We start from the raw sequence: 16,803 nt of genomic DNA on the forward strand, positions 1-16,803 counted from the left end.
TGGAGGAGATGGAGCTCTTCCCCCCCCGCGAGTATCGCGGGTCCCCCTCTTGTAGTTGACTATAATTGTGGTTTCTTTCCTCCCACCCCCCACCCACCCCGCACCAAAAGGTGAGCCACAGACTTTCCAGTACAGATTAGTTTAGGCTGCTCTTTGATCCTGGAAATAAACAAATCATTGGGCAAGTATCAGTTTATGACTTGTAAAGACTTTTATTTCAGTTTTGAGTATTTGGGCAGAGGCTACCCTTGGAACTCCTTGGATGAAGGATGGGGTGTGTGTCAAATAATGAAACAAACTAAAAACGTTAAGAAATGTTAAGACACTTTGTCAAGTCTTTTTCTCAGAATATGTAATAAGATCATTTTTACAATTAACAACACTTCCTTACACCACCCTCACATATGTTTGGGAGGCAGAGATGCAGGACTCCAGGTGGGACTGGGGATCCCTTGGAATTACAGCTCATCTCCAAACTACAGAGATCAGCTCCCATGGAGAAAATGGATGTTTTGGAGGGTGGATTCTATGGCATTGTACCCCACTGAGGTCCCCGTCCTCCCAAGGCTCTATCCTTTAAACTTCAGAAGTATCCCAACCTGGATCTGGCAACCCTACCTCCCCATCCTTCATCGGTTGCCAGGAGGAACCTGGCAAGCCGATTGGGAGGGTGTTTCAGTGCGTTCATTACACTCCAGTTGCAGAGGACTTTTGTGTTAAATGTTTTGGTGAGCCATTTCTTGAAATTTTGTAAGAAACTAGACTCACAGCACCATCCTAAACAGAGTTGCCCATCATTTAAGCCCACTGTTTTTAATGGTCTTAGTAGAGTCTAACTCCACTTCAAATGGCACTGTCAGTCATTGAATAAGATACAAACACCTATGCCCAAGCCACAACCTAAATCTGAAGAGTGCTTTCATAACTGGTATGCTTGGATTAGATATATTAATTGGATAAAGGTAAAGGTAAAGGTTTCCCTTGCTCAAAAGCCAGTCGAATCCGACTCTAGGGTTGCAGTGCTCATCTCCGTTTCAAAGCCGAAGAGCTAGCGCTGTCCGAAGACGTTTCCATGGTCATGTGGCCGGCATGACTAAACACCAAGGCGCACGGAACGCTGTTACCTTCCCACCAAAGTGGTCCCTATTTATCTACTTGTAATTTCTTGCTTTCGAACTGCTAGGTTGGCAGGAGCTGGAAATAGAGACGGGAGCTCACTCCGTCATGCGGCACCCGGGTCTCGAACTACTGAACTACCGACCTTCCACAGCCTGCAGTTCAGCATCTTAACCACTTGAGCCACCGCAGCTCCTATTAATTAATTGGATAGAAGGGGCTTTTTTGCTGTACAAAATTTGCAGGGATAAGCTAATTGGATCTGAAGAAATCTCCCTTAGCATTCATATGGGAACTCCTTTGTGCGGTAGACCCAGCCACAGAACTAGAGGACCAGAGACAAGTGGCAAATGAATGTGCCCTTCAAGAATGAAGCAAAGATGGAGGGCCAGGTGGCCCGTTGAAGAAGCAGACCCACAGGCATCAGGAGCACCAAAAAATGAAAAATGAGGGAACCACATGACTTAGGTGAGGTGCAAGAGGCTCAGTCCCCATCTGGATTTAAGAATGAACATGTATTAGAAAGCGAAGCTGTAGTATCCAGTGTACAGAGAGGTACCATTCCTGTGTTTTTTCTGTTACCCATATATCTGAGGTTGGTAGTCCTCTTGTTAAGCTGCATGAACATGGAGAAGTGGAACTTCAATATGTAAAAACCCATAAAGCATCATTTAAAGCTTTTCAATACTTATAATCTACCCGTATAATTTTGTCTCCTTTGATACAGCATTTGGTAAGTCAATGATTGTGACTTCGTTTTAAGACCTTTCTGCCCTTTTGAATTTTTAAAAACCATTTTCCCCAGTCTAGTGGATGTCAAACTAGAGAAGGCGGGCTTTTTAAACCCTTACTGTTCCCATTGATTCAACATTTCCATTGTAGTAGCTTGTAACATTTATTTTATTCTAATGATAGTGTAGTCCCTCATTTGAAATTTCTTTTCCCCCATCCGCTTTGGTTTTGTTTCTTTAAAAAGGCTTTGTGGAGTCTTCCACATTGTCTTTTTGATCTGGAATATTGGAGATGAGGAAGGAGAAAACAAAATGAATTCAAGGATTTTTCATTGCCAGGTGTGTTTGGCATAAAGCTCTGTTTCTGATGTCTGAGACCAAGAGTTACTGTGCACAAATGTAGTTTTTGATTCTGAGAATCAGAAGCAATCTTTATTAGCAAGTCAGAGGTTTAAATTACATTTGAGGGTTGGGGTTGTTATGAACTGCTATGATTTACTTTTTAATGATTTTCTCTCTGCAACGATTGTCATTTTTCATGCATTTTCCAAAGTTATAGATTTACTTTGTTGGAGGGCTCCCATAAGTAATTCCTCTAGCAAAAATGGGAACTTGTGAAAACTCTAAATACACATTTCCTTGGTACAGTAACATAACCAAGCTTTACCTGGCTTTTGTCTCAATTAACTCCCCAAGTAACACACACCATAATGCGAAAGAAGGCTTTATTGAAGAAATCCAAGAAAAGGTACTAAAAACAGGGCATATAGTTCAGTGGCAGTGTAAAGGCACAAAGGTAACAAAACTGATTAGCTGCCTTACTTATTTGAGACCCAGATTGGTGTGGTGGTTAGGAGCACGGATTCTAATCTGGGAGGACCAGGTTTGATTCCCCGCTCCTCCACATACAGCTGCCGGGTGACCTTGGGCAAGCCACAGTTCTCTCAGAGCTGTTCTCTCAAGAGCAGTCCTCAGAGAGCTCTCTCAGCCCCACCTACCTCACAGGGTGTCTGTTCTGGGGGGAGGAAGGGAAGGAGATTGTAAACTGCTCTGAGACTCCAAGTGAAGGGCGGGGTATAAATCCAATCTCTTCTCTCTTCCTAACACAGAGCACTTGGTTATTAGCTTAGAGTTCCAGAGCATAATAGAAATATCTTCTTGGCAGCAAAGAAGGGTAGGGAAAAGAGGGTAAAAGGGGTGTGACGGACTGCACTTTTAAAATCTTAGAAGTGTTGTATAAACTGATATAGGGCTGTGAAGGGTTAATTCTTCACAAAAACAGAGAACCTTGAGTGACAGGCTGCTCCAAGGAATCTGATTGGCTAGCATCAGCTGAGCAGAGAAAGACTTGCTAGCTGAATGCTGAGAATTCAGTCTAAGTCTAGCCCTGACAGAGAAGAGTTGGGTGCTGACGGAGTCTGATTTCAACCCTAGCTGAGAGCAGTTTAACACAGATAGAGTACTGGGGAGGTTGGCAAGGAAGAGTGGGTAGTTAGGTGAAGACTTCCATTCGGGCCAAAGAAAGGGAATAGATTTTCTAGTGAGAGAAGAATTTCCGTACCTAGTCAAAACAGGGAGATAGAATTGAGAGATCCCTGGTCTGGTGTGGTTAGAGACTGTCTTTTGAAACCAGAAGGGTCAGTAGAGCTCAAGAAGAGTACTCTTGTTTTTACTGAAGGGGTCTGGGTACTGGATAGAGTGTCCTAGCCTTCTGGAAACCAAAAGAGTCAGTGAATACTCAAAATGTACTAGAGTGTTTGGGAAACACTGGAATAAAAGCCTGTCATCATAAAGATTTTAAGTCACTGTGAATAGCTTAAGAAACTTTCATTAGCCTGAAACATATGAATGGTAGTCTGTGCATCTACTGATTTTACCTCAGAGTTATTTGAGTTACCGCAGAAATTTTACCCCTGATTTCACCTGACCTTTCCCCCTCTATGTTAAATAAAATATTTTATTTTTGATCATCCAAAAGCCTTGAGTACAATTTCAGTTGTTTAAATTAAAGGGGTCTCTCAACCCTTTCCTCAGGTTACTGGGCTAAGCCACAGTAAAATATTATACTGTGACAGGGTGGGACAATCAGAGTTCTTCCGGAAAGAAGAAAACATAACTAGGGTGGCTCAGTCACAGAGGGAAAGGGAGGGAAAATCTTGCATCCGAGGGATGGAAGTGGACAAGTGTGTCATAGAGGATAAGGATTCTTCTTTCTAACTATACTTGTAGAAGAACGCCACCATAACTTTCTGACCTACTCACCCAGTCACTAGGTGGTATCAATTAAATGTTCTAGGTTGAGAGAGAGTCCCCCCTTCTATACCAGATTCATAGTGAGCTAATTAACAGACCCAAGCAGATGATATTGATGAGTAACTGCCGGGTGGTGGTGGTTTGGCTAACACCTGCAGAGAATGAGAGGACAGTGAATTTAGCTGGAACTAGCTGGAAAATTCATTTAGCTGGAACTAGCTGGAAAATTCATTTAAGACGTCTTCTCTCTTGAAAGACTTGGGTATTCTTGCACCACTCACAACATGTCAAGTCTTTACTATATTGAGCATCAATGGGGTCTGTAACATGCAGTCTCTCATAACAGCAGTCAGCCAGCCAGTGATGATGAGCCAGATATCTGGAAAGGCAGGATATAAACATAAACAATAAATAAATAAATAAATAAATAAATAAATAAAAATGACAATACAGCATATACAAATACTGTTGTGGACAAACTGTGAATCATTGGAAGCATTTATCTTATTTCTAGCCCTTCTTTCTTCCAGAGGTCTCAAAGCAGGTTAAGGAAGATGCATAGAGTGTTGGATGCATTGATGGTTTATCTGTAGTTCTGACTGAATCAAACCAGTTACATATTGCAGTAACGAACAGTAAACAAGCGAGTCTTGTGGCCTGTTTAGTGGCCATCTTAATCCCAGTAGTTGTGCTACCTGAATAAGCATTTGAAGACCCAATCTCCTGTTGATTCAGTTGGCACTGACCTTCCATCACTGTGGCTTGCATGTGAACTGCCCCAGTGAAAAAATCAAGTGATGGTACTTCCTATTTACACCAGATTAATTTCTACAATTCTCACCTCTTTTTCAGAACAATGTATATATTTTTGTATCAACATCCTCCATGCCATTCAAAATCATACTTCCCCAAACTGCCTTGTCATTAAAACAACAACAACAACCAGGTTCCATAAACATTTTATACATAATAGGTAATTTGTTCTTTGTGGCATAGTCAGAACTGATTACATTTAGCATTATTACTTTTCTTTTTAATGGTATCCAAACAATAGTTGAGAAAAAGAAAACACATGTATTCATATGCTTATAACCTTGGAGGATGGTGTTAGGCATGAATTAATGTATAGTGATCATAGTAAGTTCTTTTCTGTCATTTTCAATGCACAGCTTTCTCTCTGTGTTTAGGGAAACTTTTCAGTGTTGTATAAAATAATTTTTGCATTAGTGTCATGTATTACTCTGTCTGGTTGCTATGCTGCAACTTGACCTCTATTAAAGATTTCACCCTTCTCACTGCTGTCACATGCGATCTCTTCTCCAAATTTTGAAAATGATGTAAATGTATGTACTATGTATTGTGGGAATAGAAGAAAATGTAGGTTTTTAAGGTGCATTTTCTAGAACAATAGAAAGTATCTGGATTTATAGGTGCGGTAAATCATTTTATTTAAATAAGACCATTGTAATTAGTGTACCAGGTGCTCATATGCTGAAGAAGATGGGTAAACAACAGTTCCTGATTGTGTGGGTGATCATTTGTTACTGTATAACATACTTGTGGATATGATCTTTCAGAAGCATTATAACAGGCTGTTCATAGGCAAGCGTTCTGAATGTCTCTTATGTTTGTGATGTTTATACTTTTGGGGGCATATAACAGATTACTTGATCATGTTTCTAATTCTACCTTCTTACTTTCTGCTGGTTCAGCTGGTGTTGATTGTTTCTTCGCCACAGTGGTTTCAACATGAACTTCCTTGTGCAGAAAGGAATGTTGAGGGAAACTGGCAGAAGTTCCTCTACCTTTGCTACTAAATCAGCAGAACTAGTCATTATGGTTGCAGTCCTAAGAACACTGTTTTGTGAATAAGCTTCAGTGAATGAAACAAGACTTTTGAGTAAACCTGCTTAGCTTTGCCCCCTCTGTGTATTTGATAAATATTGTTTGATTTAGTCAAGCCTCTTTTCTCTCCTCCCTTGGTCCATTCATCGGGTCTTTTTCCATTGTGAATTCTTTATTTCTTGAAGATTTGTATCTAATTTGTCGTATTGAGTATTTGTATTGTTTGTTTTGACCATAAGGTCTCTCAGGTGTCTTCCAAACCAACATCTAAAAGGCATTTTCTGAGGCATATAATTCAAAATTGTTGTTACTAGCCCTGAGCCCTCAGGACAGGGTGGAAATTAATTTATTCTGGAAATTGCACTTTCAGCTACTTCAGAATTCTGAGTAGGTGTCAGAATATAGAATGAATGTTTGAAAACTTTTAGCCAAGCATTTTAAAGTGAATATTTTCTGTGCCAGTGATTCATGCCTCTATTCTCTCCTCTGCTTTTACACACATACCATATGGAGATATATTTACCCCTTATATTTCTTTGGTAATATTGTATTTTAGGGAACTCTTCTACATTTATGTATACTCCCCAACAATAATCAGGTACCAGCCCTGTAATTGACTGGAAATACAGTGCCATCCTACGCAGAGTTACATCATTCTAAGCCCATTGACTTCAATCAAGAAGGGTGTAATTCTGCTTAAGACAGTATTTCTCTTTCCCATCAGTGGCAGTACCTTCCCAGTGAGACTGGGAGTCCTGCTCAGTGACATCTTTTAAGAGGTATTTGTTGTACATATTAGATTCCATGTCAAAAATAGAAGATTGAAGTCAAAATGAGGAGGAAGTTCTTGTATTTTATTGCAATGAAATACAGAAAACAGTTAGGCCAAAGGACCCATCGAAGCTGGCTGCTTTCTTCTCAGCATATTCAGCAAATATGCTTCAATTAACAGGAAAACAATTAGACCAAATAGTTAATAAAAAATTGACAACTTTCTTCTTTTTCTTCTTCATCTTCTCCTTGAGCATATTCTGAACATATTCAGAAAATACATGATATTTTATACATGAACTGACATCATCAAGAAAACAATATTCAAACAGCATAATTGGTTACAAAAGACAGTGGTAATTTGAGTAATAATCCTCTGATTGGCCAGATATAAAGAAACATATATCTACGTCAAACTAAGTGTTTACTTAACCTAACCTTAATGGTAATGGACAAGGATTCTTCATATCAGACTAAAATCTTATCTGACCCAGACATTGAAAGGTTTGCCCTAAGAACTACAGAATCATGAACTTTGTACCTATTATGTTGTCTGCTAACAATATCAGACCTACAAGAGGAAAGCCTTCTATATAACAGGCTTTTCTAACATCCTAATAAAATATTACTTAAGAATAAATCTATAAAAACCAGAGAAATATGAATATGAACAATCAAGAAGGAAAACACCTATATATAAAAATCTTTATATTTCCATTCATACTACATATTAAAACCATCTATTTTTCTTCAATTCTTTTGTAGCTCTGGAACAAGGTGGGTTTAATGTACAATTGTCTGTTCTCTGAAAAAAGTACACATATGATATTTGGGACATATTTCCATCTCAAACCAAGCTCTGCATGTATAGAAGTGTAAAAATGTCCCACAAAGTCAATTATTTGTTTTTGGTTGACATGAAGAGCTGCATCTCTCCAGAACTCCTATCAATGGTTTATACCATTGTTTAGTATTTACGATGTTTTTATTGTTAGCCACTTCGAAGGCCCTAAGCCTGAAAAGTGGCAGGGGAGGGGAATCTAAATAAATTAGTGGTTACAATTTCAGTAACGTTCTCAGGCAATTTAAATAGTATACTAAAAACCAAACCCATCAGTTCGGTAATAATAACCACCTAATCATATGCTGTAATACACCTCCTTTGATTTTGCCTTTATTCTTTGAGAAACAATTGTATATAGTCTTCTGATGCCAGAGTATGAAAATGTTAAGGAGCAGGACAGCGTAGCAAATGTATGCAGTAATTGAAGTCTGGAATTTTTATCATATAACTTTTTGGTAATATACAAAACTGTTGTATTAGATAATGTGAAATGAGACATTTCTCAGTTGCTGCATTTAAAAGAATTTTGTCTGTGGAATTGAGCAGGCTTGGGGGAGGGGCTCTACAGAGGATCTGAATATAAGTATGCTGTGTGACGGTACCTCTCTCTTATTTTGTGTGGTTAGGGTGTGATGTAGTTTTAAATTTCTTGTTGTTTCTTTCTCTCACTCAAAGTATCTATCGCTGCCTCCAGGAATTTCATTCCAGTCTTTAATTAACCTTTCCCACAGTATTAAGCCCAAGCTCTAAGGCTCCTTCGTTAGACTATGTGGTTCTGACGATAAGACTCTGGGTTAACAATAAACAAGATAAAACCTTATTGGTAAAAGAAGCGTATTGGTTACAAGATATTTTGTTAAGTTGCTCAGTAAAATCTTTCACTTTCCCCCCTCACACTCTTATAATACTCTGACAATATTAGATTTTGCCTAAATTGCCCCATGAAGTACTTTTCTTTCACAGCACCTCTATATGATTCTAATTAGAAGACTGCTTCTCAGACTCTGTATATTGACCACAACTGACAGCTGCTGACTTCAGACCGAACACTCTGCCTTCTCTCTACACACACACACACACACCCCTCCTAACTCTGCCCACACACTCTCATCACCAACCAATCGCTGCACTCACTCATCCCCCACTTTCACCCCCTTGTTCTTCTGACACTTACCAATCGTTTAAAGAAACACACACATATAACTTGAAATCATTACACTCTGGCTTCTCCATCCAGTGTTTGTTTATTTTTTTGGCCACTAGCGCCATAGAGCCACTATGTCCACAAGGACCACATTCTTCTGCAGGAATGGGATTCTGTGCCAAGTTGAAAGGAACGAGGCGGCCCAAGTATGCAAGAGTTCATGTGTACAATCAATTTGTGATTCTTCCTCAGGTGCATTGACACATTAATGTGCTGCCCACCTGGATCTGTGCTATGGGTAGTTATAAGAGAATTTTAAAGGTATTAAAATAGCTGGCTTTTTTCTTATGTAGTCTGCATCTTTGGGAAGGAAGTGTGAGCCTTCCCTGTCTCTTGCTCTCTTCCCTTCTTTCTGTTTGTAGCTGTCACTCTCCTCCCCACTTTGCAAGCTTGTTTTCAACATTTAATGTCAGTCCTATTTTTAATGCTTGTTTGTTTGTTGGCTAGAATAGTAAACCAAAAAAGAAGACAGCTGGTTGAACAAACAATATAAGAGCTACTATTTTCTGTTGAGGATTTATTACAGACACCTCTGTGTTGATAACAAATAGTGAGGGTGTGTTTAAATTTCAAAGAAAAAGCAGAGGTTTGCTCATTTGTTTGTCCATTGTGAAGCTGTCCCGCACTTTTATGTTGCTTATAACGGGGAAGGCAGCTGAATAGAGGCGTCGTGCCATTTGTTGATTTTAAATCCTGCCATTAATCCAGAGGAACCTGCTGGCCTACGCAGCAGGAGAACTGTGTTACAAGCAAAAATCTGGAAGGGGGAATAGGGGGCATCACAGTGGATAATAATCATTCAGCCACCAGCTTTTCTCACTCTTGGGCCTAATTGTGGCTTTGCTAGTAACCATACCGAAGGGTTACTTTTAAGATTTTTATTGACACATACTTAAAAGGTTCTGTGAACCCCCAAAAGAAATAGACATACCAATTTTATTGTTAGATTCAAATCCAGTAGCGCCTTAGAGACCAACAAGATTTTCAGGGTATGAGCTTTTGAGAATCAAAGTTTCCTTCATCAGATACAAAGTTCTGACTAAGGCAGCTTTGACTCTTGAAAGCTCATACCCTGAAAATCCTGTTGGTCTCTAAGGCGCTACTGGACTCGAATCTGGATGCTGTAGTGTAGACCACCACAGCTACCCCCTGAAACCAGTTTTATTGGCATTTTTGAAAAATACACACACACACACACACACACACACACACACACACCGGCCCGGATATTATTCAGATTTTCTTTGACACAGAAGTTAGGATGAAAGAAGTGGCTAGACATAACAGTGCGTGTTTATTCAGAGATTTTCCTGCGTTGGATCTCTATTAGAATGGAGCAGAGAGTTCACTTGCTTGAAATAGAAGCCTTGCAGTTTAAATGTATGTATACTGTTATCCATAAAAAGCATAACTTTTTGTTCTGTTAGTCATTAAGAGTAATGTTAGACTACCTCACTGGAATTTGTTTCTGTGTGCCTATCCTCTTTCTTACACATTTGGAGGTCCATATGGGACAGAATGTCACACTTAATCCATCCACTAAGACTAACCAAACTTATAGTGTCACTGGACCAGCAGTAGCTACTGTTGGACCAGATCCTTTGGGCTGTCTGGATCGTACTTTCCAAGAAGCAGATGTGTAACTATGAATGCACTTTAGGAGGTGTGCATAAATTATTCTCATGTAAAAATGTTGTATGTAAAAATAATTGTTCCCATTCAGTTGTTTATCAAAATTGCAAGCTAAAATACAGGAAAAAACAAACTGAGAGCAATCTGTTATGCAAACTGGGGTGGGGGGGAAGCAACAACAAAAACAGTTCTCTTTCACTTGAACATAAAGGTGTGATATCTCTTTTCTACAATTGGAAACTGGTTCTTCAACTTTCATGTGCCACTAACACATGCTAAAATAAGTATTTCACATTCTGTCCTGCTTCTTGGCTGTATATTTAAGAACCAAGAAGGAAGGGCTGATTAGAGTTGCAAGGACGACTTTCAATGAACATACACCTGTAAACAGAAAATAAGACTAGTTTCTCCATTTATTTCATAGGCAATTATTACATTTTTTACTTTTGTTGAATTTGAAAAAGAAATTCTCTTCTTGCACCTAAACTACTGGGAATGTTTTCAGAAGGGGGGGGGGAATGAATTTTGTTCTTTTTTCACTTTGATGTCCCATGCTTGAAACCTATGCTGTAGGCTTTGTTGGCTCTTGTGGTGATTCTGTCACAAGTAATGTAAAGAATGTGGGATTTACACATGAATTAACTAGTTGCAGGATTTCCAAAACCATATTAAAGCTTCTCCCAAAGCAATTTAATTTTGAAATATATTGAGATAGAAACATAAGGCACAATCCGTGTCCACCTTGGGCAAAGCGCCCAACTATGGAGCATCCTGGTTCTGTTCTCCTTTTCCCAACTTACCCACATATGACTCTGGAGCATGAGCAACATACGTTAAGTAGAGGGATGGGATTTTATAGGGTTATGGCAGGGGTGGCTAGACTTCCTTAACGTAAGAGCCACATAGAATAAACGTCAGATGTTTGGGAGCCGCAAGGCATGAACAAAGATTACACACGTTTTTACTGGGAAACATGCAAATTTGCTTTTTTTAAACATTAAATGAGACTGCCAAAAATAATAACAAAAGCGGTAGAAGCAAATATTGATAATGATATTTATTTGTCCAATGACATTTGTTTGCTTGAGGACATGAAATTAAGCAAGCTCAGGAGGATGACGGAAGACAGGAGGGCTTGGCGTGATGTGGTCCATGGGGTCGCGAAGAGTCAGACTCGACTGTGCGACTGAACACCAACAAAAATTTGTTTGCTAGTGATATTTAGCTTCCCCAGCCGCCCTGCCGGGAGCCGCACAATATGTGTGAAAGAGCCGCATGCAGCTCCCGAGCCACAGTTTGGCCACCCCTGGGTTATGGGAAATGGACATCAGTTCACCCAGAGAGCTTCTTCAGCTACTTGCATGTACTCCAGGAGGGGAAAAGGTGTACTGGATTATGCCCTTAATGTTGTATATTTTTAGAGCATAGTGAAATGTACATTATTTAAGAAATATTGTACAATTGTTCTAGTGTTTTAAGAAATGATAAGCAACACACTCTTATGTAACTTTTCTCTTTTTTCATTGGCTTCTCCACAAAAAGACTTAGGGCTTGATTCAGTCCCAGGGCTGGGGCAGCACATGCAAGGAGGATTTCTGTAGAGCCAAACAGACCTTTGAGGGAATGGGGAAAGAAACCAGGATTTGTTGATTCCTATGAAAATCTTCACATGCAGTTGTTGAACTGGCAACGGAACTGCATCACATGGACATAAACCAGCATGGTGTTGTGGTCAGAATATCAGACTAGGATGTGGGGAGAATCAGGTGTAAACCCCCACTCTGCCATGGACACTTGCTGGGTGATCTTGGGCCAGTCACATACCTTCAGCTTAACCTGCCTCACAGGGTTGTTATGAGGATGAAATGATAAGAGAGGAGAATGTTGTGAGTCTTTGGGTCTCCATTGGGGAGAAAGGTGGAATACAAATGAAGTAAATCTCATGATTAGATTTCAGCATAAATAACAGATGGTTTCATATCTGTTTTATCCAGGATATGTCTCAGGAAAGTTATGGAACCAGATCCCAACCACCTCTTACCCAAGGCAAGCCTAACCATGAAGAACTGAACCTAATACAACAAGAGAGACCATCAAGCCTACCAGTAAGAGATTAGTTGTCATCTGATTGAAAAGTATAATGTTTTGTGTTGAAAATAAGATTATTAATACTAGAGCAACAAATGAGATTTTGGAATTCTGATTGGTTTTTGATATCCAAATCCAAACAACATGGTTTCATGTATTCAGTTTACTGACTGTGGGAATTTCCTTTTCTCTGAAAGATGGCTTAATAATTGCCACCAAATATCTTGACAAGTAATGTGTTATCCTTCCATAAATGAACTTTTATATGACATGTGAGAATATGCAGTTTTCACTGCACGCATACACACATGCACACATACATGGTATTATGCTACAAATTGATCTCCTAATGTGTGCCTGCATGCGTTCGTTTTTGAATGTTTGTTTTAAAATGGTACAGAATAGATTTCTTTTAACTCTTGCTACCTTTGCCACTGGCAGAATTTTTCCTCAATTTATTTCAAACCAGCTTTTAAGTAGGTGGTGTTTCAGCCATTTCAAATGCAAAATTTTCACTTAGAAAACTTGAGATGTTTCATTTACCCTGACCTGGATAGCCCAGGCTAGCGTGATCTCGTCAGATCTCAGAAGCTGGGCAGGGTGGGCCCTGGTCAGTATTTGGAAGGGAGACTGCCAAGGAATACCAGGGTCATGACATGGAGGCAGGCAGTGGCAAACCATCTCCAAACATTTCTTACCTTGAAATCCCCACAGGGTCACCATATGTCAGGTGTGACTTTATGGCAAAAAAAAAGAGTTTCATTTGGATGACTTTCCATAGGGCTGGAAGTACTACTGGATAGCCTGATGATTTAACAATATGACAAGTCATTTTATCACATACAAGCATGGGGTGATTGCATGGGGTGAATGGTGGTGAAGTAAAGTTTTTGTGTGTTATTCTTGTTATATGATATTACATTCTTAACTACTTGAATGAATCTGCTCCTTATTGACAATGTGGAAAACATTTTTGAATGATAATAGGCTAATTCTCATGTTGTGAAGTAGTGAGAAAACACGGAGTATCATGAATAAATCTTGAAAGGGTGATATGCTAATAAAAGCAAATCTGTTGTAACCAAAAAGAAAGCTTGTTGTTGGCTGCAATCCTAGCATATTTATTAGGAAGTAAATCCAATTTAGGTTAGTAGGATTGTCTTTCTTTCAAAAACATGTAGGAGTGGATTATTTCAAAAACCTACAGTATAGCCCAGTGCCTATATATTTATTTGTAATTGCTGTTTTAGAAATGCCATATTTTTTGCTTATGGTGAGTTTTGCTGGATGTTTGCATTTTTATGAAGAATAGCAGATCAGTTCTGACTGGTATTCTATCTATATTAACTTTATTCACAGTTTAAGAAAAATTTTTTAGGGGGGGGGGAATCCTAGGGATTAGCAAACCTAGTAGCAATTTCTGACCTGGATGGCCCAGGCTAGCCTGATCTTGTCAGATTTCAGAAACTAAGCAGGATCAGCTCTGGTTAGTACTTGGATGGGAGACTACCACGGAAGTCCAGAGTTGCTACACAGAGGCAGGCAATGGCAAACCACCTCTGAATGTGTCTTGTCTTGGCAACCCTCCAGGTTTGCTATAAATCATTGCAATTTGATAGCACATTCCACCACCACTACCAATACTCATCCATGTACGGATTTGATTGAATTAATTCCTGACTGGTTTTTTTTAGTTTGTGTTTTTGTAAGGTTTGAAACAACGCATCGATGAAAACTGATATTGTTGAACTGTCTGATAAAGCAGTTTACAGATATGTTCTCATAGGGTCATAGAAAATCTTGTTCCAAAATAGCTCTTAAATTGTTTAATCTGACAGTATATGAGGTTGAGATACTCCAGTTTTTTTATGCTTGTTGATTGTTGCACACATGCTGAAACTAACTGAAGCAATGACAGCCATGGGGCTGTTTCAGTATATCATGAACCCTACTCATAGTGCAGTGTGTACCCTTGATTTAGTTTCTGTACCAGAACAGAGTTAAAAGGTTCAGTCTATTTCTGCTTTTTATAGACTGACAATTTCTTGGTGAGGTTGTCCTGCTGTAATCTCAACATGGGTAGGGGATCCGTTAGGATTGTCCACACTAATAGGATGATGGATCTATATTATTCCTGAATACCCTTGGGGTGTTTCCTGCTGGCATGACTGGCACTGCTGTCAGTGCACTGGTGAATTTCTGGAATCGGGAGATGGCTCAAGCAGTTGATAATAATTATCTGAGTCAGATTGAGGTGACGAGAGAGGAGGTCCTACAACTGATAGACAACTTGAAAAGTCATAAATCACCAGGCCCAAATGGCATACATCTGAAAGTTCTGAAAGAACTCAAATGTGAACTTCTGGATCTCCTTACAAAAATATGTAATCTTTCATTAAAATCTGCCTCCATTCCTGAGTACTAGAAGGTAGCTAATGTCACTCCCACCTTTAAAAAGGGTTCCAGAGGAGATCCGGGAAATTACAGGCCTGTCAGTCTGACGTCGATACCAGGTAAATTGGTGGAAACTGTTATTAAGGAAATAATTAGTAGGCACATTAATGAACAAAAACTATTGAGGCAGACTCTGCATGGGTTCTGTAAGGGAAGATCTTGTCTCACTAACCTGTAAGTGTTCTTTGAGGGAGTGAACAAACATGTGGACAAGGGGGTCCCAATAGATGTTGTTTACCTTGACTTCCAGAAAGCTTTTGACAAAGTTCCTCATCAAAGGCTCCTAAGTAAGCTCAATAGTCATGGGATAAAAGGACAAGTCCTCTTGTGGATCAAAAACTGGCTAATTAATAGTAAACAGAGAGTGAGTATAAATGGGTAGTTCTCTCAGTGGAGGGTGGTAAGCAGTGGGGTACCACAGGGATCAGTACTTGGTCCGATGCTTTTTAACTTGTTTATTAATGATTTGGAGTTGGGAGTAAGCAGTGAAGTGGCTAAATCTGCGGATGACACGAAGTTGTTCAGGGTAGTGAAAAGCAGGGAGGATTGTGAGGCACTACAAAGAAATCTGTTGAGGATGGGCGAGTGGGCATCAACGTGGCAAGTGGGGTTCAATGTGGCCAAGTGCAAGGTGATGCACATTGGAGCCAAAAATCCTAACTATAAATACACATGGATGGGGTCCGGACTGGCAGAGACTGACCAAGAGAGAGATCTTGGAGTCATAGTAGATAACTCAATGAAAATGTCTAGAGAGTGTTCAACTGCAATAAAAAAGGCCAACGTTATGCTGGGAATTATTAAGAAGGGAAAAACAAATCAGCCAGTATCATAATGCCCCTGTATAAATCAATGGTGTGACCTCATTTGGAGTACTGTGTACAGATTTGGTCACCACACCTCAAAAAGGATATTATAGCATTGGAAAAAGTGCAGAAAAGGGCAACTAGGGCTGCGGTCACACACAACATTAGCCACGCAAGAGATACGGAAGACAGGCGGAGTTTCCGGGCGCGATCTCAACCTCCACAGGAGGTATGATCGCTTTACTGCGTGTTAGTTTGCCCCGGGGCAAACAGCCACGCTTCTCCCCCGCAGTTTCCTGCGCGTGTGACCGGGGCCTAGAATGATCAAAGGGTTGGAACACTTTCCCTATGAATAAAGGTTAAAGCGCTTGGGGCTCTTTAGCTTGGAGAAACGACGGCTGGGTTTATAAGATTATGCATGGGATAGAGCAGGTTGAGAAAGAAGTACTTTTCTCCCTTTCTCACAATACAAGAACTTGTGGGCACTCAATGAAATTGCTGAGCAGTCGGGTTAGAACCAATAAAAGGAAGTACTTCTTCACCCACAGACTGATTAACACATGGAATTCACTGCCACAGGAGGTGGTGGCGGCTACAAGCATGGACAGCTTCAAGAAGGAATTAGGTAAGCATATGGAGCAGAGATCCATCAGTGGCTATTAGCCACAAGGTATAGATAGGAACTCATGGTCTGGGGCAAGTAATGCACTGTATGCTTGGTGCTTGGGGGGGGCAACAGTGGGAGGGCACTGCTGGACCTCCTGATGGCACCTGGCATTTTTGGCCACTGTGTGACAGAGTGTTGGATTAGATGCGCCTTTGGCCTGATCCAGTATTGGCTTCTCTTATGTTCTTATGTTTTTATGTTGTTGAGTCCTTTCAGCCCACTAGTTTACTAAGTAGCTGGAGGTAATGAAATAGACCACAGGACAGCTAGAGTGTAGGTAGAGTAAAAGTTGTGATAAGCATGACTGAATGCGAGTTATTATTATCAAGCCTACTGAGTAGCAGTGATGGCAGTGAAACATTCGTGCTTCTCTGCCATCATAGTTACTGCTG

The 16,803-nt window shown here is 40.0% G+C and overlaps 1 protein-coding gene across 1 annotated transcript in view; it reads left to right on the top strand.

Moving 5' to 3' along the window:
* Window positions 1–16,803, top strand: part of LOC107124679 (AT-rich interactive domain-containing protein 1B-like) — a gene marked incomplete at its 3' end in the record, with an annotated part of 378,077 nt that overhangs the window by 138,278 nt on the left and 222,996 nt on the right. Inside the window, exon 5 of the mRNA XM_015428174.1 lies at window positions 12,391–12,501. Coding sequence (XP_015283660.1) covers window positions 12,391–12,501 — 111 coding nt within the window. The remainder of the gene's footprint in view (window positions 1–12,390; window positions 12,502–16,803) is intronic.

This window comes from Gekko japonicus, unplaced genomic scaffold, assembly GCF_001447785.1.
Source record: "Gekko japonicus isolate JY-2015 unplaced genomic scaffold, Gekko_japonicus_V1.1 scaffold1706, whole genome shotgun sequence".
NCBI lineage: Eukaryota > Metazoa > Chordata > Lepidosauria > Squamata > Gekkonidae > Gekko > Gekko japonicus.